Source organism: Paramormyrops kingsleyae, chromosome 9, assembly GCF_048594095.1.
Source record: "Paramormyrops kingsleyae isolate MSU_618 chromosome 9, PKINGS_0.4, whole genome shotgun sequence".
NCBI lineage: Eukaryota > Metazoa > Chordata > Actinopteri > Osteoglossiformes > Mormyridae > Paramormyrops > Paramormyrops kingsleyae.
This window is the reverse complement of record NC_132805.1, coordinates 31,869,091-31,895,644: the sequence shown is the minus strand read 5'-3', so window position 1 is coordinate 31,895,644 and position 26,554 is coordinate 31,869,091. Positions and strand designations below refer to the sequence as shown.

Here is a 26,554-nt window from a genome sequence, read left to right as displayed (position 1 = left end):
CACTCAGTCCTCATCTAATTCAATGAAGAGCTTTGATATTAATTCCAAAATTCACCAAGTCCACAGAATTCCTTTCAAAAACAGGTCCCGTGGACTGAGAGAGCTTTGGGAATTTGCCCCTCCGATACCCTGAACAGGGTTGCTGACCTAGTGACTGAAGATCCCATCATATAAAAATCCACAGTACTTTCTGGCCTATTTATTATTAGTAATAATTGCTGTTCCTTGAAAATAATCCCTTTCTGTTTGATTCATCTTCTTACTGCTTATCCTGCTCTGGGGGCCTGGAGCCTGTTCCAGGCAGCATAAGGCACCGGGGGGGGCGGTGGGTTACAACCTGGACGTGATGTCTGTCCATGGCAGGTACATCCACACAATCATGTACTCTGCAATTGAGAGGCAGCAGCCTAACCATATGTCTTTGGACTGCACACACCACAGTACCCCAACACAACACGGGTGAAACGTGAACCCGGGACTCGAGCCTCAAACCGGGAGGTGCAAAGCCACCACGCCAGCCTGTGTATATTTACAAGTGAACATAATTCTTCCTGGTAGGTCATCGGATCGCTGCTAAGCAATCCAAGGCACAGTCAAGTTCACGGTATCACAAGGTCAAAACAAAGGTTTTCCGTTGAATGGTGCCGTACAGGAGAGAGAACCTTTTAGCGAGCGTTTTACAGCTCAGTAATGCATATTGGAATACGAAAAACAGAGGGGGGTGGGTTAGGAGTGACTCTTAATCACTGAAGTCTTTGTGGTTTACCACAGCTGGAGAGAGACAGATCAGTGGTATATGGAATACAGTATGTCTCTCTGTCTGTCTGCCTGCTGTTTCCTGGTCCCCATATGGGAAAACTCAATTTTATAAAAATTCGTGACTGCAATGAAAAAACTAAAAATGCAGAAACACTTGTATTTTGTCTGGTTACTTGGTTAAGACTGGGTAGGGGATAACACTCACATGTTCACCTCGTAATCAGATCTATACAGACGCAAGGGAAATTCAATCTTAAAGACATTAAGTAGCTTGTGTAATCCAACTTAATTTGAGGTCCCAGTTAGATTTCAGTAGTATGCTAACAATCATGACAATAATGTAATTGTTGGTATTCTAATTGTGTATAATCATGCATCTTATTCAGTAGGCTGGATACACACACACACACAAAGTCGTGTAATCATGTCTTTTTGGGGAACACTCATTCATTTCTATGGGAAAAATGCTAATGCTAACTATGACACCCTTATTAGATGGAGTGTCTTTGGAAAACAGGCTCTAGTTTTGCTGTAGGTTTAACCATTACAGACTGCTTGATTAAATTAGCATCATCGACTGTAAAGCACTTTCTAGCTCAGGTGTGTTTAAAAGTAGATCAGAGGGAGGAACTCGCAGTAAACCATTACCTGGCATTACAGGTACAGCACTGGCCCTCACCTGGTGCTAGCCCTCCAGCACTGGCCCTCCCTGGTGCTAGCCCTCCAGCACTGGCCCTCCCTGGTGCTAGCCCTCCGGCACTGGCCCTCACCTGGTGCTAGCCCTCCGGCACTGGCCCTCCCTGGTGCTAGCCCTCCGGCACTGGCCCTCCCTGGTGCTAGCCCTCTGGCACTGGCCCTCACCTGGTGCTAGCCCTCTGGCACTGGCCCTCACCTGGTGCTAGCCCCCCGGCACTAGCTCTGCCACAGGGCTGACGTTACTCTCACCCTGTGTGTCACAGGACAGGTGGCGCCCAAGGAGAAGCGGAGGCATCGATCACACAAGTTCCTGTGCCTGCGTGTGGGTAAGCCCATGCGGAAGACCTTTGTGTCCCAAGCCAGCGCCTCCATGCAGCAGTACGCCCAGAGGGACAAGAAACATGAGTACTGGTTTGCCGTCCCACAGGAGAGGTGAGATAAAGTGCCACAGTGCCTCCACAGGATGGGAGGTTTGATGCAAGATAATTTAAACAGTCCTGTCAAAGAACTATCATTACAGAGATGCTAATGTGTTTCACATGGCTGATAAAAAAGCCTCAAATGAAGGTAACAGCAGGAAGGAATCATAAATTTGAAGCCTTTGTTCCTCGTCAGATTCTGTTAAACCGGCCCAGCTTTAAGCTGTTAGTGTATAAAATGGAATATCATAACCCATTACTGTGATTTTCTGCCTTTTGCGAAATGCCATTTTGCAGTGGCATAAAGAAAGCACTGTAAAGACCTGATAGGCACATCTGATTGGTGATTGAAGTGGGCTGACATGTCTGCCATTCATGGATGCGGTTTGTTTGACCCCCCGCCGGCCATGACACTTCTGTGGCCCAAATCCATACCAATAAGGCCATTAAGTGGAAATTAAATACAAGGAAGCATAACATGTTTTCCACTAAACCCATTAAATATGTGTGTAGCAAATTAATCTAAGTGACAAAATTGCCTAAACCGTTAAATTGAATTTGGGAGTTTTGTGAAACCACTGGATTTTTAGCCAGGATGGCAATCGTTTGGACGTGGCTTTATAACACAGAGAGACAAAATACAAATGGCCTTTTTGTAGCCAAACAGAGTCAACACTGTCAGAAAAGAAGTATAATTTGTACCTTTTGCAATTACATGTCAATGGGGCTGTACCCTCAGGGGTCTGCCAGTTGTACCCTAGCTGTAGGTAAATGTACCTTTTTCAACACTTTTGTACCATTGGGGGTAGATTTAATGTTGTTTGTATGCTGGGGAACAAATCTGTCCCAAGGCTGTTGCCTTTTTTCTGACAGTGAAAGGGGGGGCAGACTTTGCAGGGCTCATTCTCTCTTCCCTTTGAAATTATGCGCAGTTTTTTGTTGCTGTTGTTTTCAGGCCATATAAATGTCATTTGTATTGCAAATAATTAAATACGTAGTCATCTTTACCAGTTATATAAAATATGGGAAAAATAGGAAATGTTTCATTTTGTTGATAAACTGTTAAAACTTAAGGTCATGTTTGGTTTGATCAATAAGCTCTAAGGCCACAGCTTCAGCTCTGTTTACTTTGTTCACTGCTTTGTAGTAAATTCATTCTATAATGTTAGTTCTTCTATAATTATATAATTCATTCTATAATAGCTGTCATATTATTATTATTATTTACTGAAGGAGTTTATGTAACCCTAGTACAGTACAGTTTCTCGAACCTCAGTCTTTAGCCTTCAGGTTATGAGATCATGTGTTTAGCCACTTAGCTACCTACTGCCCTTAAAGTATAAATTACATGGCCTCAGTGGAATCTTGCAGGCTTTGGGATAAGCTCCTTTAACTCGCCATCCATAGTGTGACTGTCTGGATTGTTGTTAGATCTTCTGACCCATCGTTTCCACCCTTGTCTCCTCAGGTCTGACCACCTGTATGTGTTCTTCATCCAGTGGAACCCAGACACATATGGGGAGGGATTGGGAGCCCCGGGTCGGGACCCAGGGTTTATGGTGGTGAAGAAGAACCAGGAGCCAGAGGGTGGTGATGAACTGTCCTCATCGGATGAGGAGACCAAGGAGTGGGAGGTAAAGTGTGGAGATCAAGGCCTTCCTTCATCTTAGACTCTGCTTCTTGTTATCCTGTTATAGCTTGTACCATGTGACCTCGTCTAGTGTCTAACGCTCTGATGTGACATGATTTCCTTCAGTAGGAAAATATGCATCAAATGTGCTCATTTTATAGGCCTGTGAAACCTGTGTTTATCGTGTGTTTAGCTCTACAGATTGTTTTTTAAACTTGTCTGTTACAGAAAGTTTAATTTTGCATGACTGGTCAGTCACGCGGTTATTTTGTGAATTTGTCTTTTAGCTTCTTTATAGCATTAAACTGCATCAGTTCCACTGAAATTGCAGCTAATGTTTTTTGCGTGATTACAGGATCGTTTTGTGAAGCGAGGCGTCATGTACACAAAAGCACAAACGATGTTTTCTTGCATGACTCCTCCTGATGTCTCCTGTTTTCTCTCAGATCTTGTTTCAGCATGGTTTTGTTCCCTTCAGACGTAAGCTGATTTTGTTACTTTGAAAGAATGGCATTGAACGGTAAAGTGCGCAGTAAGCTGGACGCGTGGAAGTCTGTGTTGTGTGTGCAGGTATCTTATGAAAGGTGTGGCCCTTCTACACCGTGATGCTTCACCTGCTAGGCTGTAGTCTGTTCTTCACAGAAAAGATTTTTTTCACAGCGATCGCATGATTTGCTCAGATCTTCTCAAAGTTGCTTGAAAAGAAACAGGGACTCTTCGAGTAGCTGATGTCCCATCCATAATATACCAGGGGCAGCTTTGTGGTAGAGTTTTTGGAAGCTCTGCTGTGTCTTGCAGCCAGTCCTTAGCATGTTTTGTGTTGGCCACTGCTCTACACCTCACAGTATTCAGTTGCTCATTAGAGACCATATTTCGGAATGATTACCTCTTACATATCATGAGTGGCATGGAGAAGAACCATTGACCACAACCCTGGTCCTTGTGCCGAATCTTGTATGCATGTTCTCGATGTGTTTGTATGGGTTTTTGCCCGGTACTTCAGATTCCTCATGTTTTTCTGGTGAATAAATGTGTTTGTTTGGGGTTTCCTGCAATAGAAAGCGATCCGGTCAAGAGGATACAAAGTGACACGCTCTGTGCTTCTCGCGATGGGCCTCAGATTACTGTAGCCGCAGCCTGATGAATGAACGGTTTGTAAACAAGGGTGGATGTACAGGTGAATGAACATCAGGCTATTTCTCAGATGCCTAGGCTGTAGTGAGAGATATATCTGTAGATGTTTATTTCAGATTGCATCTTCTGTCTTGGGAAGGTTATACGTCCATATTAGGGGTGTGCAAAGCAGCCGGTATTTGTATCTGTATTTGTATTTGTTGAGGGGGGAAAAGTATTTGTATTTGTATTCGTATTCGAGTAAAATTCAAAATAGGCGTAAAAATCCAGTTTTTTTGCGTTGCACTTCTAATTTACGCTATAGTGTAAGTATTCTTTAATTATATCCATTATAATAATTATGGATATGCAGTAGACAGAGTAACTTAAACGTACCATATAACTCCTACAAGTGCATACAATTCGACACAACTACACAAGCATTGTTTTAACCTTTTTAACCAAACGTTAACGTTACTCTGTCAACAGCCTATTGTCTAAATTAGCGAGCTAACAGAGCTACGTAAACAGAGCGAACATGAGAGCACCTGATTGCAGACGTCAATAATGCAGCGTAATGGAATAATCTCCCGATCAAACTCTGCTTCCCGAAAGTTATAAACTGCCTCCGGAACCCAGTTAAGGTACAAAAATCTATTCAACAAAAATAGTGATACAGTTAAGTCTTTTTTCGCTCAGCCGAGCCTTCTCTGTTACTGTGTGGAGCAGCCTGTGTCAGTCGCCTCTTTTACTCCCCCCCGACTCCTGAACTCACTCACTCATCCGGGCATGCACTGCGATCTCAAGAGGAAACGCAGCTTTTTGATATAAAGTTTTTCTTGTTCCCGAATACAAATATTTTTTTAAGTATTTGTTCGAAATAAGTATTCGTAAAAAACACATTATTTGTGCCTTTCCGAATACCGTATTCGGGTTCGGCTCCACCCCTAGTCCATATATACTGCAGTCATACATTATGTTATACTTTGGGGGCAGTGTGTGGCTCAGCAGTGCCTGTGATTGGAAGGTCGCCGGTTCGAGCCCGGCATCAGCAGGATAATCACATCTGTGGGCCCTTGGGCGAGGCCCGTAACCCCCAGCTCCATGGGCGCCGCTGCAGGTGGCTGCCCTTCACTGGCAAACTTCTCTCATCTACGTGTGCCTGTGTATCATGGCAAGCAAGATGGGGTAGGCAAAGAGAGCTTCCCCACAAGGCATGAAGTGTATTATGTACTTGCAGCTACCTGATACTTTTACTTTTGATGATACATAATTAAAACAAACCTCATCAATCTGCTACATGTAACACAGAAATTAAAGTTAATGTATTGCAACTGCAGGCCACACTATGTTCAGACAGCGTATGGGGCAATAAAAAGGTGGACACACCATGAAACTGATACAAAGGAGGAAGACATTGATACCTCTGCCAGAGCGCAAACTTAAATATTAATGTAAATAAATGATGTAGAAAACAAAGTGGATTGATTTGTTTCCCAAGGACCTGGAAGCCACAGGACCTTGTGATTTAAATATGTGACAAGGCGTGACAGGGTGGTGCTGTTGACTTACATGTCCAGGGTTGGGGGTTTGAATCCCACCTCCACCCTGGGTTTGTTCTACTTCTGAGTTTCCTCCCACAGTCCAAAGGTGTGCATTTAGGCTAATTGGTATATTAAAATTGCACCTCCTGTGTGTGTGTGTGTGTGTGTGTGTGTGTGTGTGCTCGCCTTATGGTGAACTTGTATCCCAACCACTGTGTAACTCGTCCATCTTCCCTATATCACCTGGGACAGGGAAATTAAAGATACAGTAACCCTGGAAAATGTTCCACTCAGAAACAGGCCATCACAGTTTTCTGAAGTTTTTCTATTGGATAAAATAGCACCCCCACCCCCTCCCGTGACTAGAATAAGCAATTATTAAATAGAATAGAAATGGCTTCTTTTTCAGAGAATAACAATAATTCCTTACAGTAAATAAGTCATTAAGTAGTGTGTATCTTTATGTGGCGGTATCTCCTGTCATACTCTCTCCAGGTTTCCTCTCTCTTCAACATTCTACGGACCAATAGCACTGTCTGTAATAGTTTCAAATTTAAATTGATTTTTATTTGTTTGTTTATTAAATATTTTATTTGGTCATTAGCTGGAACAAATAGCAGATTAGGGTGATTCGATCCTCTTGATAGATTATTGTTCATTACCTGATTATTGAATTGTATTTGATGTTTGCTGTTTTATCCAATAAATAAACTTGCGAAAAGTGTGCTGGTCTGTTTGCCAAATATTCCCTCAGCTTTGAGTAATTCAGGGTTACTGTATCTTTAATGTTTAGGACCGTATCCGTTTTAAAAGAGAAGGAATCAGGTTTTCTATGACCAAACCAGCGAATTGGAATCGAAGGCGATCCGTCCTCGCATTCTGATTGGTTACTCTGTGCGTCAACCAAATCAGTATCTCCGACCCCCTACTGTTTTTTTAAAATGCAATTTAAATACCTGGTAGGGCTGGATGTTTCTGCCGTGTTTATCTGGGCGCCTGCGAGTGTCTGAGGAATAACAGCCGGAATGTGACCTCCGCGGATCTGTCTTTATTGTGGCCAAGATGTTTACGTCCAGAAAAGTGAAAGAAGGGCCGCGATTGACACCGAAATACCGTTATCCGCTGGTAATACGGCTAGCCGGTTAGAACAGTTACTAACGTTGGTTAATTGTGTGTTTGTGCGTGTGCATGTGCTTGCATCTCGCGCACCGTTAGGCGCTAAGTAGCTAACGCTAATGGCTAACTGCACCGCCGAGCGTTTGCGCTGCAAAGGGGAGAGCTCTGAGGAGATGGAGCTTTTTTTGACGTGGGCACCGCGACTAGACTTAATTGGCACCGACAAGTTTAGAGGGAGGCGCCCGGTCACTGGTTACCGAGACTGTCACATGAAGGGAGTTAGATAAGCCGTCCGGGTAGTAACCAGGGAGCCGAGCAATGGCAGCGAAAAGTAACCTTTTCTGTGGGCTGTTCACGCGGCACGGCTTGGCTTTCAGATATTGTCCGTGTTGGTACACCTGGGAGTACGCAGTGCTTTTGTTTACTAATCCGGTGTCTTCCCAACTAGAAGCAGGCTGTCTGCTTAGCCGGGGTGGTATCTGTGCCGGTAATGCCTTGTTATAGACAGTGGACAATATGTATATCCTGAAACTTTAAGCTGGTAACCAGCAGGCAGCCGGTTTCTGGTTACTTTTACTTTGTCCGTCCCGATGTGCCTGTTTTTTTTAACCATCCATAGACCCTGAAGGACGGCTTAGTAAAAGGAAGTACTGTAACCGCTTTAGAAAAAAATGATTATAGCGTCAATACTAGAAAAATGAAGAAAACCAGGCAATTATATTAACATGAATAAATAAAATAAAAATAAATAACATGAATAAAAGGGTCTGAAAACTGACACCATGTGATACAAATGCTGTGATGTGTGAAAGGTCTTTGCATCGCAATCGACAAAGCACGACAAATTTCAAGCTGAAGCGCTCTAAGATCCGTTGTTTTAGATGCTTTTGTATTATTTAATTTAATCAATTTAATTTTATTGCTCCTTTAAACCTACTTTGATTTCCTTTTTACCTTTATTTTGACTATTTACGTTCCGACGTCTTTCAAAAATTTCACGGGCTTTGATCTGACGTCACTGATACATACAGAGATATTCAGTGCGGTTAATATATTCTGTACGCTTGCAAAATGTTTAAACGTTCGGTAGTTAATATGCTGTTGCTGCTATTTTGGTACAGATAGGGTCTAGCTTGGTGGTGTGTATCAGATATGTTGCACAGTTCATGTTGTGTGCCCAGACTTTTGACAGACATATTTAAAGGACAGGCTCTCTAAACATGCATTTCCTGATTCATAGTTCAAGTTTATCGGTTGAATTCTTCTTGGTGAACTGATAAGAATGCTCTTCTGGGTGTGTCTTTAAACAGCATGAAGTTGAGCAATGGTAGGTCTTTGTGTTTGCTCACGTGATGTTAGACTGTTCACAGAGAAAGGCTGGCTGTGATTTCAGGCTTGTGAGAGATGGAGCAGGTCTTCCTGACATTGTTCTGAGAAGCTATTAAGAGCAACTGCCACTGTTGTTTAAAAGTATGATTACTTGGGGGTATTACACAAAGCAGGATTTTTTTCGTTAGCCGGACAACTTAAGCCAAATCTAAGGATTGTCCAGTAGGTTAATATTTCTTCATAACTGATTCCACCTAATTCAGCCTTGCATTTAAATTTCTTTTTCATAAGGGAAATAATACGGACAAACTGGAGAAGGTGACCTTTATACTGGGGAAATTGCCACTATCAGATTGAAGCTGAAAGCTATTCCTTCAGTATTGAGGCACAGAATCCACATCCAATGAATGGTGTTTTGTCTTCGTCATAGTTGTGTTGGTGGCATTTCTGGAGGCTGTCTTGTAAAGCTGGGCTGTTTGACCAGCTGAAGTTTGCCGAATTCAAAATAAAAGAAACATTGTGCTGAAGGCATATGAATGTGACCATTTTTATTTTTAGAATTGCAATAAAAGGAGTACCGAGATCTTCTAATTACATAATCCAGCACATTGCAGTACTAGAAAGTCATTCTGTGATGAGTATATGTTCCTATTTTGACTCTAAAAGCTCACATATGTTACTGTATAATATTGTGGCCATCAAGATTTGTATGTCTTGTGGTTGAATATAGGTTTTGCAGTAGTTTGTGTGATTGTTCTGGTGAACTAACAGTCCTGTAAGGCTGGATGGTGTTTGTATTTTAACCCAGCTTCAGCAGGCAGAGTGTTAGGCAAGGTCATCACCGTTCCCTCCATTTCTCTTTCTGCTGTCTGTCCAACTGCTGTGCTCACACGCTTATCGGCCTCCACCACAGAATTACTGTTCTTCCTGTCTCTGCACCAGGTAGTGTCGTTGGCTGAGTATCACCGCCGGATCGATGCGCTAAACAGCGAAGATCTCCGTGCTCTCTGCAGGCGTCTTCAGGTGCCTCATCCAGTTCCAGAAGCCTCCAATAGGGATTCTTAGAGCTAAACAGCTTGTCGATGTGTCTGCCTAAGGACAGCCTTTCTGAAGAAAATTCCATAATTTTTTTTAAGTTCTTGTTTTTTGTTTTCCCCGAAGGTTGTGTGTAGTTTTGACCAGTGTAGCGTCTGTTTTCTTTCCCCCCCAGTGTTTTTTGGGGGGTGTCACTATGCACAACATTTGCCCTTATCTTTGCAGATAGCAGCTGCGTTCCCTTAATGCAATTCAGCATTCTTTGCCCATTAGGCTGTACGGCGTTCAACTTAGCCACCTTGTTGCTGGTCAACTTACATCTACTACAGTCAAATGAAGAATTTTCTGTCCATCTTTTTAATGAAGCTTTATTGAGCAGCCCTCATTTGCAGCGCACACTGGCTACTTTCTCGTGACGGGGTTGGGACGTGGGTCGGTGGTGATGGTTGCAGGGGTGGGGGAGGAGATCTCTGGATTGGGTTGCCTTTCTGCAGGATTGTTCGCTGAAGACAATGTAGGTAATTCAACAGGGGGAGCAGAAACTTGAGTACATTCTGTCCATTGTGACCGGACCTCTTTTCATTTGCAGTGGACCTTACAGATCGGTGTCTGAAAAATTACACATTGAATAACTGTGACTGCTCATGGTGTTTTAATTTGTAAAGTGAGATTTGTTTGTATGTGAAGGAAAAACTCTTCAGCCAACATTCCCTGCTGAATATCGCTATTTATTTTACATGTCAAAAGTTCTATTGGTTGCATTATGTTGGAAACAAATTAGTAAGCATTAGCAAATTAACTAGAGATGCACCGATTGCAATTTTCTTGACTTATTCCGATTTCCAAATATTTTGCAAAAAACAAAACAAATGTCAGTCACTCGCATTGTTTTCCAGTATGTTTAAATTCACCAGATAACACGACATTGACCTTTCCATAAAATAAAAAAGTCCATAGGTTACAAACCTCCAAATAAAACGGAAGTGTACTATGCTCCAGCAAATAATAGATGCAAGATAATGTTATTAATATCAACATTGCACATACAATTCTTACATCGCTAGTAAGATAGATTAAGATCTGATTCTCATACCTTCATAAAGTGTGGACATTCTGTAGCACAGAGGGTTAAAGTTTCGCTAAAGCATAGCTCTGTCATAGCAAAAAAACCTTAGCTAGCTTTGCAGTTTGAATGATTATTCCATTCCTTCTCAAGATTATCTAGTATATGCTTAATCAGTTTAAAGTTTGTCTCCGATGTTTCACCATGTTTTCGTGGTGGCTCTCACATGGTTTACTTTGGCTTTTACATGTATTTGGAAATCACAAGCTTCGTGTCGTCTTCACTCACAGTGATGAACTTCCACGCTAACGACAAGTTAATGTGTCTGTGCGTGAGCACACGGCTGTGAGGCTATTGCCTTCATCACTTTGCGTATGACATGTATGCGTAAAACAGACCAGTCCGGTATGGGAAATACATGAGACTGGTCGGCCAGTTTCTGGTCCGGGATGAGCATTCTGAAAATTGGCCAATACTGGTCCCTGGCTGATCAATCGGTGCATCTCTAAAATTAACCCCACGGCATGGAAGTGGTGCAAATATCCAAGGGTAATGCTGAAGTGAAGCAAATGCTAGATTTTATGTCCTATGTTCCCAGGTGCTGTTTTTGATTGGGTCATTCTGTGAATGCCTAATATGACAGTTGGTTTTGGAATCTTGCTTCTGGCGCAACTTGGATATTTGCTTTTGTTTGGTTTTGGTTTTGGTTTTTTAGGCCCTTGTTTTTTGTTATGTTGAATGAATGAATGAATGTTTTTGTAAGTTAACCTTTTATGAAAGGGACAAAACAATACAAATTTTTGACATTGCTCGATATGCATAAACGCATGTAAATGTAGCCTGTGAGCGAATTGCGAATCCCAGTATACCCCAGTGCTTTCTGGGAAGACCGTAGGACAGCGCAAAGGTACAACTCTGATTTTGTATTGGTTTGTCCCTGTATTGGTTGGTTTGTGGTGCATGAATTACACTGAGTTGGCAAAATGGAGGGAAAAGCGTGAAACTTCAGTCCAGTCTCATGTCTGAGTCATTCTCTGGGCTTCTGTGCCCCTTCCTTGGACTTCCCTGTGATGGTCTCTTCTTTTGACTTAGATATCCACCAAGGAAGAGATTAACTCCAAACATGGAACCAACACCAAGTCTGAGCTGGATCCGGAGACTTTCAGACCCAACCTGAGTGAGCCTAGCACCCTGCTGGAGCCAGAGCAGATAGAGAAGGTATCAGCACTTGGGCTACTTTATTGCAGGTGTAGAGAAGCCCTCCATCACATCCACGAGTCAATGATCCATCATTGTGGGGGATATTCACACCCCACAACTGGGTCTGGCTACAGGAACTGCACAGAGTGGCCTCCACCTTTTGCCTTTATATTGGCCTGATTGTAGCTATACATTGAGGATGCTTATTAGCTGAATGGTCCCACATGATGTATGTTAACAGCACCGTCGTGTGTAGCGCTGCGCTGTGACATTTAAAGCTTAATAGCCTGAAACGCATGTTAGTATGAGATTGGTCTTTCTGCTGCTCTTTGTGCTGTAGAAGGTGCATGTCTCTTTTGCACTCTGAAGTTTCCAGTCGAAAAGATTACCCTGTAAAAGGGTACTTATTATGTTTGCTCTGACCCGTTCTGGGGATTAATCGAATGCTCCCTTGACATTTTGATGCGTGTAATCTAACAAAGAGGACACAATGACGGCCCAGTCGAGGGGATAGTAATACGGCAGGAGAACATGCCCGGTACTGCGCTTGATGCTAATCATATTTCACCATGTACACACTGCGCAGTGTTTGTCCTAAGATGGCTCCCGTAGTTGAGTGTCCATTGTGACACTTGGCATGGCTTGATTGTTTATCATGCTCTTTTATTTCCAGCTTGCTAAGAATCTCCCTCCCAGGACCATCGGCTACCCGTGGACGTTGGCGTTTGGCACAGCCAAGCACGGCATGAGCATAAAGACCCTGTATCGTGCCATGCAAGGCCAAGACACGCCAGTGCTCATGGTCATCAAGGACAGCGATGGCCAGGTGGGCTGCCCCCCCCCCCCCCCCACTGCTGTTGCGAAAAAAGTGCCTTTCATAGTTTTGAACAAACGAAGGCTGGCTTTTAATCACATGCATGTTTGCATCATTTGTAGCTCTTTGGTGCGTTGGCATCAGAGCCTTTTAAAGTCAGTGATGGCTTCTATGGGACGGGAGAGACCTTTCTGTTCACCTTCTGTCCCGAGTTTGAGGTATGTAGTTGCTGGTGGGGTGTTGTGGATGTGTGCTTGTGCTGCTGTGTGTTACACGTTCTTCCCCGACTGGCCCCTCATTTGTACTTTCTACCTCGGCTTATTGGATAACCTGGCATAACTATATAAACCGTATCTGTGTTCCTCAGCCACACAGCCCTGCTTTCTGCAAACCCTCCTTTCGTCACTTTGTCATTTACAGCCTTATTGCATTGCACTGACCTTGATTATTTTATCTTCTATTCAGGTGTTCAGATGGACAGGAGACAACATGTTCTTCATCAAGGGAGACATGGACTCGTTAGCATTTGGAGGTGGAGGGTGAGGAAGATGACGTCCGGCGGCCAGGTCGCAGTAGTTTAAAGCGAGGGAGAGGCTGTCGCTCATGGAGTCGTCAGACTGAGATGGTCTCATGAAGTGGCACTTTATCCCACTCTGTGTTTACACTGTTTGCTCCAGCTGAGCTCAGTGATTCATCTGCTAACAGTGTAGAACTGGCCTGGCCTAACAGGACCAGAGTGCTTGTTTACATTGTGCTGCACGATGCACTGTGTTAAATGCACAGGAAGCGTGGCTGTACAGCGCAGCACAGCTAGAACATTAGCATGAGCTGCAAGGGCGGGTTGATGCCGAGCCCCAGACGGTGCATGACCAGCGATGACTCACAGCTGTGGCTCTGGGCCAGCTCCTGGGCCCGGAAGAGGAGCCGCGGCCCCCCAGCTTCCCACCGAGTCTCCACCTCTCTCCTAGCTCCCCCCCGCCGCCTTATCACCTGCCGCATTAGCCGGCGCTGTCTGCTGCCACACTAATGAGCAGACCCACAGACTGCTGCCATTTCCATCTCATATGGTCACACGCAGGGTCCTGAGTAAATAGTGAACTGTGTGTGTGTGTTTTTTTACTATTGTTTTTTTTTTTCATTCGGCTTATTAGCTAGGCACTTAGTTACACTTAGTTATAATGGTAGTTAGTTCACTGTACTAGTTACACTTGAACTGTTAACTTCTTCTTTTGTGTCTTCACTTTCAGAGGGGAATTCGGTCTCTGGCTCGACGGAGATCTCTACCACGGCAGAAGTCACTCGTGCAAAACCTTTGGCAACCCCATGCTGTCAAAGAAAGAGGACTTTTACGTGCAGGACATAGAGATCTGGTCGTTCGAGTAATGAACTGACGGGATGCTCGGGGGAAGACGAGGACGCCGCCACCGTGCGAGGGGATCGCGTCGCAACCAAAGCCTTGACGTTCCAAACCTGACTGCTCATCACCTTGGCTCTCCCCAGGCTCGCCCTGAAAGCATAACCACCCTGTCGACTGCCACGTTTGGTCTCACTGTGCAGGGAACACGCGTGCACGCAGATTGGGAGAGGTACGGGACAGTGCTGGGGAGGGGGTGGCTGGGCACTGTTCCCGCTTTGGCCCTACAGGAGGAAGGATCGTCGACGCATTTGCGCCCCCTGTATGTAGATGATGGCAGCGCAGGTTTGGGACTCGGGTACAGGCGCATGGGCAGAGCAGGGCAGAGGCAACTCAAAGGTCCAGACTTCTGTAGCTGTGTGAGGTGTCCTTGACTGGCCCGACATAGGAACCCCAACACGTTCTAGGCCTTAACAGAAGTTTTAAGCATACCTATTCCCTCGGTCTCTGAGCAGAGGGACCTGAAAGGAGCATAGGTTTTGGGCGCGTGACACTAGAAGTATCGGCAGGACAGGGTACCACAACCAGGCATGGTTTCCGCATCACCAGGTTCTTCAGAAGCGAAATGTAGACTACTGTGTATTATAGTCGTCCTGTTGTTCAGCCTTTTAGCACACCATCGTGAAGCACATAGCTATAAGAATACCCATAGTCGTAACGTTCCGTTCAGTGGGTGTACGTGTGAGTCCGGCCAACGCCAGCTTCGCCCTGGGGCTGCGTGTGCTGTTTGTAGACAGTAACGTGTTGCAATAGATTTGTGGAATATGCAAATTACTGTCATGTGACCTCAGATAACACAGGTGGGAGTTCTGTCGACCTGTTCTTTCAGAGAACGTTGTAAGGCTTTTACGTCTTAACTAATGATTGCTTTTCTGGGTAAAATTTGAAAAGCCTGAGATTGTTTACTGTTTTCCACTAATGAAAATTTATGTATTTATATATATGATTATATATAAATATATAATTATATATATATAGCTGTTAAGTGTGACAGTGATCTTTTTGTGCTGATATTTCAGCTGTTACAAATATATTGTATATTACCCTGTAAATTAATGTTAAATTAGTAGATTTGTTCCTATATATACATAAATATATATATATAAATATATATAAAATATATAAAATGTTGATTGGTGAGTTGCTTATAGCACTTTAGTATACAAGCATAATATCAGGTCCCTAAGGTTATTCATTGATAGCTGTACATTACATTTATTATAATAATTTTTTTAAGGTTAAGAAAGCTTGCTGCTACCATATCTGATAGTGTGGGTCCATGCTCTGTCACAGAAGGGAGCATTTATCCGTGCTGAGTGAGGGGGGGGGGGGGCGCCAGGCGCGGGTCCTCCTATTGCCACGTGTGTGTGTATCGGCCCATCTGGGACGCGGGGGTGTAAATAGTCTATTCAGCGGCTTTCTCCCCCCTTTCTGCTCTTCCACAGCAGTACCTGTGTACTTGTGGAGTCAGAGAACTACACAAATAAGCCCTCGAATTACTTCACCAGATTACTATGTAACAGTGATGTATAAATAACAATAGGAAATGAATAAATTGTTGTACGACCTCTGAGTTGTTTTCCCTGTGTACACTTCTTGTCATTCGTGATGGTAGCATTGCAGACTCTCTCAGCTCTGTATTCAGATTATGCTTGTCCTCCTCACACGTGATTAGGGGGGGGAACTTGAGTAGTTTATAATTCACAGGATGTGTTTGTCTGGCAAGTGTAATTTTCAAATTGACTCGTGTACAGGGAGTAACTTGGTTTTCACTTTGGCTTTCTTTGAAATCTTGATACCAGTGGTGTGCCGCTAACTCCTTACGTTGGTTAACTTGTATTGGATTTCCTCCTCTCTTTCTATTGAAGCGGGCAGTTGATTCAGATCCCCTCCCCCAAATCTGAGTACTGTTTGCTTCTCTGTGGCTGTCATCAATTACGGCCAACTTTTCGGCAGTAAAGTTTTATAAGGCCTGGAACCTTATACCAGGAAACGGTGTACATTCATGGGGACACCCTGGATGGGACACCAAATTAAACTGGGGGGAGGAATCCGAACAAGCATTTTGATAGAATACGTAGAGAAATCAAATTAAACTCCCAATCTTGGAGGTATGAGGCCAGCTATTGCAGCCCCGTGGTGATAGTTTATCATGTCATGATTTGAAATAAATTTACACAACTTTAGAGGTGTGGAAGGTCTTCTCTTAGGAATTAATAACACCCACCATTTTCAAATTTTCCACCTATTTGCTCCGTAAAATATTTTCAGTAAGAGCTGCTCTGTCACTGCCGAAGGGTACGGTATGCAAGTGTATGTTCCGGCTCACAGGAGCTTAGAAACGCAATGCTGCCACCTTGCGTTGGAGAGTAGAAGTAACTGGCTTCTCTAACGCATTAGAATTACACTCAAAAATTCTTTGATTGAACTATTTGCCAATCTCTTCAAAGAAAAAAAAATGCACAATAGATCACCGCAGGAAATATCTCAGGTTTTCTGTCATGGATTTAATTTAATTTCCTAACTGGTGCAAAAAGGGAAAAAGAAACACTTGCTGTGTGACTGTAGGTGAGCCCAATTTTACTCTAGAGGTGCATAATATCTTAGGATAATTCAGACAGTTACAGTGCAACCACATAATCCATCTCAATGAGGACACTTTGAGCGAAGATGGGATTTGTAAATGTAAAATTTAAGGTACCTGGATTCAACTTAAGCGCTGAGTTCTTGTGTGCTGATTGGTCAGTCTCCTATAATCATGCATGTTAATGTGGAATTGCTGGAAATCAGTCAAACCACAAGAAGCACTGAACTATTTAGGCAAGCATATGAGCCTTTCAGTGTTAAAGTGGTTTATACAACCTGAAGTAGCCGAAGTGTCCTGTTTGACATGGATTATCTGGTCACTCTAGGCAGGAAAAGCCTCCGAATTGGAACATGAAAGTGTGAAGGTCACTTCAAATACATTACTCCAATAGAAATATTAAGCAGTGTGATTCCGCAAGAAACTTTCTTCTGGGGAGACGAAGACTATCAACTAAATATTTGCTGCCAGTTTTGGACACTCATTGCCCCCGACAATAATGCAATAAGCACTACCAAACACGCATTTGACAATTTTTTTGCTTCCATTTGAAACACACAAATGCGCTTCCCATTCGGAAATACAATACATGATCATTTGGGCCATTTGTAGATGGAATTGTGTCACTGTCTTATAAAGCCCAGTAGCTTCCTCTTGGTATTTCACAATTAGCGTTATGTCTCTCAAAGTCAAATGCAATACGAGCGACAAACAGATAATCAGCCTCTTTTTATCACAGACTCCCAGTGGGGATATATTTATGGTTTTCTTTAACCACATAATGATACAAACAGCATCACAAAGTAAAAATGTCACTACAAACGGTACAAAGAGCTAACTGAAAGCAAAAGGCAGATGCGTCCAGCTCATTAAAAATACACGACACATGGGTGAATTTAGAAGTCTGACAAATGCTAGCGTGTAACTTAAGTTAGACATATGTAGCGATGCATAATGCACAGATAATTAGAACACCTCAATACACTACATCTGATTATCGTCGTACGAATTTTTCATCTTATTGAAAGATTTTTCTTTGGTAGAAAATGCACAAGTTAAACGTACATGTGTTTTGTATACAAAAGAATGCCGAATTAATTTTTTAAAAAGTATTACCAGTTGCCTTAGTTTAGGCACTAAGTTTCACTGTAAGGTGGGTGAAATTAATTTGTTACCATGTGGTTGTGAATACAGGACATATTGAATAATACTAATCTTAATCATCTGACATCGTGTTTTTTCTTCAAATGAATTTTATATACAAATTACAAATTTAGCAGCATAATGGTTTGTCAAGCGCATCAAATTTAACAAACGACAGGACTGTTTAATGTGTTAATTTATGGTAATCTTGTGGTACTGGCAAACTAGCAAATAATGCTGCTGAATGTCACGGAAAAGACAAAAAAACTGAAAGGCAAATTTCTTTGTTTTACGTTGATAAAGGCATACAGTCCTGGTTAAAAGGCACTGGTATGTGACCATGGTTTGAGCTGTCAAGGGTGCATATGGGTGCCAAAAAAAGACAAAAACCATCCCCTTAAATAGTTCTGTGTCATTGTCACTCACATAAACCAAATTTTATCTTTAGGGACCCCTGAAGGACCACCCCATCTTAAATCCTTCTACAAGTCATAGGTATGTGACTGTGTGTTACATTGGGGATTCCTCAGGCCGCTTCAAGGCATTAAACATTCTGGACTCCACCGGATGTCACTGTGTCACTAACTGGGGGGGGTAAAAAGTCATTAGATGGTGAAGGCAGTAAATATGGTGACTTTGATATCGGTGCCAGAGGGTCAGTGGATCAGGTACTTAAACTCGGAGTAAATAAGCGAGAGCATGATGGCACACGCCCGGTACATGATGCTGGCACTCCGCAGCAGCGCCCGGGGCTTGGTTAGCCAGGACTCGGAGCAGAAGCTGAAGTAGATGGCGTACAGAGCCACGGCGAAGAAGTGCCCGATGAGAGTCATGGGCTTGGGGGAGAGCCTGCGGAGCAGACACACGGGGTAAGGTGTGCAGACGGCCGGGTACAAACTGGGCGTCTGAGCAAACTGTTCTGAAAGCTGAGATACTCACACTGACAACAGGCCAATAGGGCCAGCAATGCACTCCCCACCCAGCCTGAAGTAGTGGAAGCAGGCTTTTCTCAGCTGGTGCAGGGAATCTAAACCATGGAAAGAGTTCATTTCTAAAAATGATGTCATATACCAAACGTGGATATCAATGTGACCCTTAAAGGAAATATGGCAAATAGACAGTGATCCTGCAGCTATTTCATTTTGTTGCCAACTACAGGAAACATAATTAGAATCATCGAAAATTAATTCAAAAATGAACATGAAACTTGCTTTATAATATGTAAGGAGGTGAGAGTCTTTCCCCCCGCAGCATGTTCCTCAAACTGGCAGGGTGTAACACCGGGTAGGCCTCATATTCCAGGAGTGGCCACTAGGTGCCGCACTTACCATCAGTAGCGGCAAACAGCTCGTAAAGAGCCTGCGCCAGCACGTTCACCACGAACGAGTGAGAGGACTTCCTCTCCCAGTGGAATCTCCTTTTAGCCTGCAGATGGAAAAAAACCACTTCCTGAAGTGGAGCTTTTCATATGAACGACAGCAGACTCACATTAAATGACTATTTAACTGAAAGGACGTGACTTTGGTAGGTTTTTTTCAGTGATGTGACTATATTTACATTTACGAAAAGCAAGTAAACAGCATCATATGTAAGCTTCTGTAATTCATATATATATGTCTATGTGTGTGTGTAGTGAGTGTGTAGTGAGTGTATACACTAAATATATACATATACGAACATACAACGGCATATCTTTGGGTTGAGTATAAGGGGGGTTGAGTTCTCTACCCTTTTAAGGGGGACCAGGAGGTTGTATTTATATGCAGTTTGATTGGTAGCTCGTTTTTTTACCCGCTTCACCGTGTCCTCATCATAGAGGTCTGGGATGTTCCTCAGGAGCTCCCTCCATATCCTGACGTCATTTAGCACCACGCTCATCCCACCCCCAGTCACAGGGTGCCTCATGTTGTAGGCGTCGCCCAAGAGGATGACCCCTGGCCACAGAAAAGCAGACGTTATTCATCCTCCTCGAACCCGTGCTGAGTCTCCCAGGTCGCACTGCAGACGGGTTAAGCTGGGGACGAGGCTCCATCCGGCCTGACCGCAGACTCCCGTTTAGCCATGAATGGGCCAGACGGAGCGGGGTTGGATCACACCTGGTTTGTTTACAGGAGAAGGGGGCAGAAAGCTCGCTGGCATGGTCCTCAAGCGGTCATTCTGCAGTGCCTCGAGGAATGGCTCCTTCATGTGCTCTGAGGAGAGAGAACGAGCGGCCCAGTCAGACACAAGCGATACACCTCCTGGCAGAAAATATTACAGGTGGACAATTCAGGTCCAGAAAGTAAAAATCCAGACCAAGACTTTGTTTCTACCAACGAGTTGAATACTCTGTGACTATGACTCCTTATAATCAACTGGTTGAAACAAAATCTTGGTCTGGATTTTTACTTTCTGAACCTAAACTATCCACCTCTGGAAAATAGTCTGGTTCCTGGTCAATTCCAGTCCAACTAGACCCTAATGATGGAGGAATAAGGCTTTGACACCCATGGATAATGGGATTACTCTCCATGGATGGCCACTGCTTAGTTTAACCCAGTAGGACCAGATACAGTACTAAAGGGGAGGTGGGTTTGAGGCAGTATGAATGTGGGTAACCTGACACGCGGTCACTTAAAGAGCCTGATTTCTCCCATGACTTGTGCTGCTTCCACCTGTCCTCTTAATCTTCACCTGGCAGCTGAGGATGGATCCTCTCCCGCATGTATTCCATGAGGCTCCTTGGCATCTCGCCTCGGATGTCCACCAGCACCCTGGTTTCCTTGGAGGAAATCTGGTAGATGAGGATGGGGCTGGGGTTTGCCAGCACAAGCTCAGCATGATTGGCCTTGAACTGTGGGGAATCCTGGTGGGGGGGTTGGGGTACAAAGAATCAGCTCTAACCAACCGTCCGAAGAGCCATCCATCTTCTAACCGATTATCCTGATCAGGGTCACGGGAGTTTGAAACAATTGTATCTATTGACTAATAAAGAATCCAGAATAAACAGAAAAAAATAAATAACTGAATGTTAATTCATTTCAGTAGCTGTGCACATTCCTGTGAACAGAAGAGTGAATCTGCCTGGAAAGATCTTTACCTTCATTATGCATCCAACAAAGTGAGAAGAGATTTTCACTTTATCTGGCACAAGGCTTTTTCTAAACTTGGAGAAACAGCCATCAGCAACCACGGTCAGAGGCACCTGAATCTCCTGTAAAAGGTCAAAAAAGCGTGAAGGTTCAATTCGCCGCTCAAACTCGCAGAAGCCTGGGAAGACGTGGATGAAGGACACAGTCCATGTGCTTAATGTTTGACTTCATTCTCTACAACGCTAAGCTAAGCAGGTATTAATGGAAGTGTGTGTGTGTGTGTGTGTGTGTGTGTTTTGAGCTTCCCCATAACCTGCTTTTTTCTGATGCTCATTTCACATCAATGTTGAGATATCCTGCCCAGCGCGGCCAACAAACTGTTGGCCAGATCAAACCAAATGTGCAGTGGCTGATTCCGGAAGCCCTTGCCTTCATTTCTCCGGTTTCCTTCAGCCTGTACTGAACTCCTGTGACACATCCGCTGATCTCCTCCAAGCTGGTCACTGTGCCTTCGATGAACGTCACGCTTTAAAGAACATCACACCATGACTTCAGTGATACAGTAAACCAGAGCTGTTCCACGATGAACAGTTTCCTGCTTCTAAAAGGCTGTTATAAGAGCCTTTGAAAATTATTTACTTTTTATGCTCAAACGCAGAAGATGACATATACAACAAAACATTAGTTAGTACTTAGTTTCTATTGCTGTGTTTTTTTCCTGATTAAATTTTGCTTTAGGTTTTAGGTGAACTCTGACAAAGTTGATTTGGTTGATATTCGGCCTGTTACAAATAGCTTTAAGAAATTAAGTGGGTACTTAAGGCTTTTAGGTCAAGCTGTGTCTTTTGTTTGCAAGGATGACGGTCTTACTTTGGCTCAGCCATGGCAGCCTGCCGCAGGCCCATGATGAAGCGGCCGTGGTGAAAGGCTCGCCCACATTGAATGGCGCCCCCTGCCTGTGGGTAGGGGATCTCCACCTCCATGTTGCTGTCCAGGTCATGGACCACGTACCCTTTCACAACGTGGGCATCCAGACCCTCGACTGAATCTGAAGCAATGGCGACAGGTGTTTCCAAAACACAGGGAAAATGTAGACATTTGCTTTACGCGTGATGAGAGGCTGATTTATACATGCAGTCTTAGAATATTAGATTCTTGTTTTGTCAAATTAAAAAAAAATGTACACAAACACTTCTTTGGCTTTACCCATTTCAGCCGTAATGTAGGTATATTTTTCTATTTTAAATTAAACTTTTCACTGTTTCTACATTAACCTGGTCCCTGAACTACTAGGCCTATTTATGTATGTTAATAGACGGTTTTGGCTTAAGCCGCTAAGCATCTCGCATATTCTGGATCAACGTCACTCGCTAAAATTTTCAGTGGCAGCAAAACCTCAGCTGGGACTTGAACCAACAACCTTCAAGTTCATTTTTTTATGTAGCTGTATTCCTACCTGCTGCTATCAGTAGCTTATTTAATGCTCGTAACTTAGTTTTTATATTTGCTGATGCATGGGCTGGGATACCGATCAGAGAGTGTTTTTTTTTCTTACTTTCCAGCCCCAGGTCCATTAGGGCACGGTACCCCCCCGGCTGCAGCAGCTCCCCCACGATCCTGTCCGGTTCGCGGAGGTCCCTCTCGATCACGGTGACTCTCCGGCCGTCTCTCCCCAGCACCGCAGCCATAGCGGAGCCCAACACCCCGGCACCCACAATAACGACTTCAGGCTCCGGGGACTCGCCGCTCCCACCGCACTGCGCCTCAGTCCGCTCCGCTCTTTGCCTTCGACCGCTTGTCTATCCCCGGAGCGACAGGAAAAACAAGTTATTTACTGTCTTTCTGGTTCTCTGTCATGTTTGTCACTGTCTTTATGTAGAAACAGATCTGAAGGGAAGAATACTTAATTATTTATGCTGTCACTCAAATATTCAAGTTCCTTAAACTTGCAGTTATTTGATGATGGAGTCATGTTAATTACAGATATTAACTATTTAAAAAAATATGTTTAATTAGACTTAGGTTAATATGCATGTGCATGCTTATCAATTTTAACAGATTTTCAGTTGTTTTACATTGGGCCGTTTACAACACAGTGGCCCCAAGGCATTTAACAAGAGTTTATGGAAATACATTATTAGTACATAGATACAAAATTGTTCATGGTGTCGGGAAAACGGAAACTTAAGACGCAGCCTTACCGATTTAGACGCGGCGCCTTTGCTGCCGGCGCTCCGGGACGATGAGCGGCGGAAGAGGCGCTCGGCGAAGTGTAGCGATGCCAGCGGACCGAAGAGCGCGCACAGTCTCCGCGGGGCTCCGAGCGTCAGTCCGCCGCGGTAGCGGACGCAGGACAGCGACAAGCCCGCGGCGAGCAGCAGCAGAGTCGCCACCACGAGCTCCTTGTGCACGTAAGCGTCGTATTTTTTGTAAACGTAGGTGAAGCTTGCAATTCCGAGAAAGGTCCACATGTTGTGGATGCAAGTAGTACTCAAAATGAGAAGTGAAGGGAAAGTAACAACTTCTAAAGTAAAAAACACTAAAAGTTTGCTTAGGATTTAAAGTGCATGTATTTTAAAATGAACATCATTCGTAATAAATAAGAGTTTCAATTAGATAAAAACTTTTCAAGTAAATTATATGATATTTGTTTTGTTCATTGTCAGCCGGTATCATTTGTAATATATTGTACTTATTATGTCCAATTCAGTAAGAAATTATTTTTCCTTTTCTAAATGAAGCGTAGTACAATTTTCATTTCATATAAAATACCCTGCAAGAAATTCTACTGCCAGTCTAATACTTCTAGAGGATGCTGAATATTTTATGATAATTAGACCTATCAGCTTCGGTGATGCACCGCCCTTGTCCCGCCTTACATGGTTCCAAATCCACCAATCAGGAGCTGTCTTACGGTGAGCAGAGCTCACGCTATCTGGCCATTGGCCAATCCTGAACTGCTGGTAAAACCGGGATCTATCAGAACGGTAGTATGATGTGATGTCACTGAAAAAGGTAGATGGAAGTCGGATGCCGTGACTATGACAGTATGTGACAGCCAATGGGTAATCGTTAAATTCGTTTTATTTGATTTACACAGCTTTATTTAGAACATTAAAAATAGATTTCAGTGCGAAGATTTATTATTAATTCATACAAAAACATGGATGCATAATGTATGTATTCCTTTCAGGAAAGAAAATCTTATTTAATATACAATACATTTAAACATAGGCATTACATGTGCATCATGGATCATTTTAAACTGTTTTATTATTCATTAAATACTGACATAATATTTCTTCATCAACAATTTTTTTAAGTTAATCACTTACAGACTTAATGATCACCATAGTGTAGCTTCTGGTAATATTACCATTAGTTAGTAAAATAATTAGTACCAACACTCTGAATGGATGACAGAACTGGTCAAAACAATCACTTTACTGGCAGAAAATGAAAGTTAAGCAGAAAATTATTTAAAAACTACGATGGTAAGAATAAAATAAGAAAAATATTCGGAGAAGCAATGTGCATTGCGAGGCATGTTTTATGGTCTGTAGAACCATGTTTAGTGACGTGCAATACATACATTAATCATCACATTCCAGGTTCTTTATATCATGTGTGGAACCTGGGCAGGCCACTGTGACGTATCATTTAAAGAAAAGAAAAATAAAACCAAAATGTACGTTATATGTACGTTATCTCCACTATATATGCAGGTTTCTTCTTGTACGAAGGAAGTCCTACTGGCGTATTGCACTATAGTTTAACGTGCAAAACAAGCCAACCACAAGGGGGCGCACAAAACCTTGGTATCTAAGCAGATGTTAGTATGTAAGCATGAGATTATGATACAGTCTTTTAAGAAGCTGCTGAATCTGTGGTGTCAAGGATGCCATAGAAAGGTCCGAGTTCAAAGATAATTTTACAGGATACAGACTTTACCCCCAGTTCTTCCAGAGAGACCATGCCATTTTTACTCTCCAAAGTCCAAACACAGATCTAGAATCATGTAGCAATACTGTGAAACAAAAAATGACAGCCTTGCAGCCCAAGCCAACGTAACCCACTCGGGAACACAACCGACAAAAGAACCCTCAATATAGCCCAGCTATGTGCGATTTTAACGGGAAGTCCTGGCTGTGAATAATGGAAAAAAAAAAATTATCGACACATCATAAAAACTCCTTTGCTATCTGATGGATGACACCCTGATGATAATCTTCACTGAAACCCCAAACAAATGCATCCACAGCACTAAAGTTCCACTCATCAGGTCCTCCAGGTCGGCTGACTCTCTCCACGGTTTTGTATCAAAATTCAGTCTTTGGGGCTGGAGGCCATATTGTTCAGTAATAGTCTGGCTAGGCAGGCAGCTGGCAGACTTTGTTTTTCTCATAGTATTATCTAATGCTGAGAAAACAACAGAATGTCAAGTGAAAAGAGTTGGAAAATAATAGCCTCTCAATATCATAACAACACAGATCACTTGTGTGAAAATTTGAAAACATTGAATTCAATTCAGATTTATTTATATACCACATTTTCACAATATTACATTGTCTCAAAGCGCTTTACGTTATCTCTGCCCAAAGCCCCCAGTGAACAAGCCAGAGGTGACAGTGGCAAGGAAAAACTCCCTAGTAGGAAGAAAACTTGGTTAGAACCAAACTTAAAGGGGGAGCCCAACACCCTTCACTGTCATAAAAAGGGTACAGTCCTGGTACAGTTTTGTACCCCAAGGTACAAACAATGTCAATGTACCCCCAATGATACAAAAATGTTTCTCAGAGTCCATTTCTGTACCTTAAAAGGCACATCTGTCTACAGCTAGGGTACAATTGACAGACCCTTGAGGGTACAGGTCAGGTAACAATTAATTGTACCCTCAAAGATACAAACTGGTTCATTTTTTGTCTGAAAGTGTAGCACCAGCAAAAAAAAGTCAAAAGTAGCAGTTAAGTCCCAGTTTATATAGTAAAATTGTGTATAGTGTGTGTGTAACTGCGGAGGATCCGGCTGGTGTCGGGACAGGAAGGTGAAGAAGCTGCTTCCTTTGGCGCGATGGAAGTGATCATCACTTGCTTTGGACAAAAGCATCTGATAAATAAATATAAACTGTAGTTTAAAAAGTGGCACTTTTTGGCCTGTTCTCCAGAAAAATATATATTGTTATAGACATCAGTGTTAACACCTATTAACAGAAGTGGGGCATACAACAAATCTACAGGGTAAGATGATTTATATGAATTATTAAAATGAATTATACATGATACCTTTATGTACCATGTAAACAATCATGCAATGCAGGTGAGGGAAATTTCATACGACATTTTCCTTGACCTTCATACCCATAATATTGATGTCTACAAGTTGATTTGGGCTTCAATATGGAACCTGCACGTTCAGGCCAGTCTTTTCTTTGTAAGTTTCAGTGGAGTTAGATGGTCAGTCCATTCAGCTCACGATCCTTCTACTACCAATCATTCTAGTGAAGTGTACAAGAGTAGATGCAAAGAAAAAGTCTGAAGAACACCCAATGAAAGCTCCCTGCTCCAGACGTCCCGGCCATCTCCAGTCCTTTCTTCTCCTAAATTCCAGCTTTCGCCGACAGATGG

The 26,554-nt window shown here is 43.1% G+C and overlaps 2 protein-coding genes across 13 annotated transcripts in view; one reads left to right on the top strand and one right to left on the bottom strand.

Moving 5' to 3' along the window:
* Window positions 1-15,705, top strand: part of oxr1a (oxidation resistance 1a) — a 123,359-nt gene extending 107,654 nt beyond the window's left edge. For 8 of the 12 annotated variants that reach the window (XM_072716787.1, XM_072716794.1, XM_072716790.1 and 5 more), the window contains 8 exons: window positions 1,719-1,887; window positions 3,343-3,508; window positions 9,549-9,629; window positions 11,797-11,922; window positions 12,578-12,730; window positions 12,841-12,936; window positions 13,184-13,257; window positions 13,966-15,705. In XM_072716787.1, coding sequence (XP_072572888.1) covers window positions 1,719-1,887; window positions 3,343-3,508; window positions 9,549-9,629; window positions 11,797-11,922; window positions 12,578-12,730; window positions 12,841-12,936; window positions 13,184-13,257; window positions 13,966-14,101 — 1,001 coding nt within the window. In that variant the 3' untranslated portion in view covers window positions 14,102-15,705. The other 4 variants (XM_072716795.1, XM_072716785.1, XM_023814162.2 and 1 more) reach the window with 3 other exon arrangements.
* A 1,725-nt stretch (window positions 15,706-17,430) lies between these two features.
* sqlea (squalene epoxidase a) lies at window positions 17,431-23,730 on the bottom strand. Its single transcript, XM_023812202.1, has 11 exons — window positions 23,132-23,730; window positions 22,486-22,729; window positions 21,801-21,978; window positions 21,360-21,456; window positions 20,939-21,052; window positions 20,533-20,704; window positions 19,956-20,051; window positions 19,651-19,793; window positions 19,188-19,284; window positions 18,799-18,886; window positions 17,431-18,708 (listed from the first exon to the last, which is right to left on the bottom strand). Exons 1-11 carry the CDS (start codon window positions 23,399-23,401, stop codon window positions 18,516-18,518), a joined length of 1,692 nt encoding a protein of 563 aa, XP_023667970.1. The 5' UTR covers window positions 23,402-23,730; the 3' UTR covers window positions 17,431-18,515.
* Between the last annotated feature and the right edge of the window lie 2,824 nt (window positions 23,731-26,554).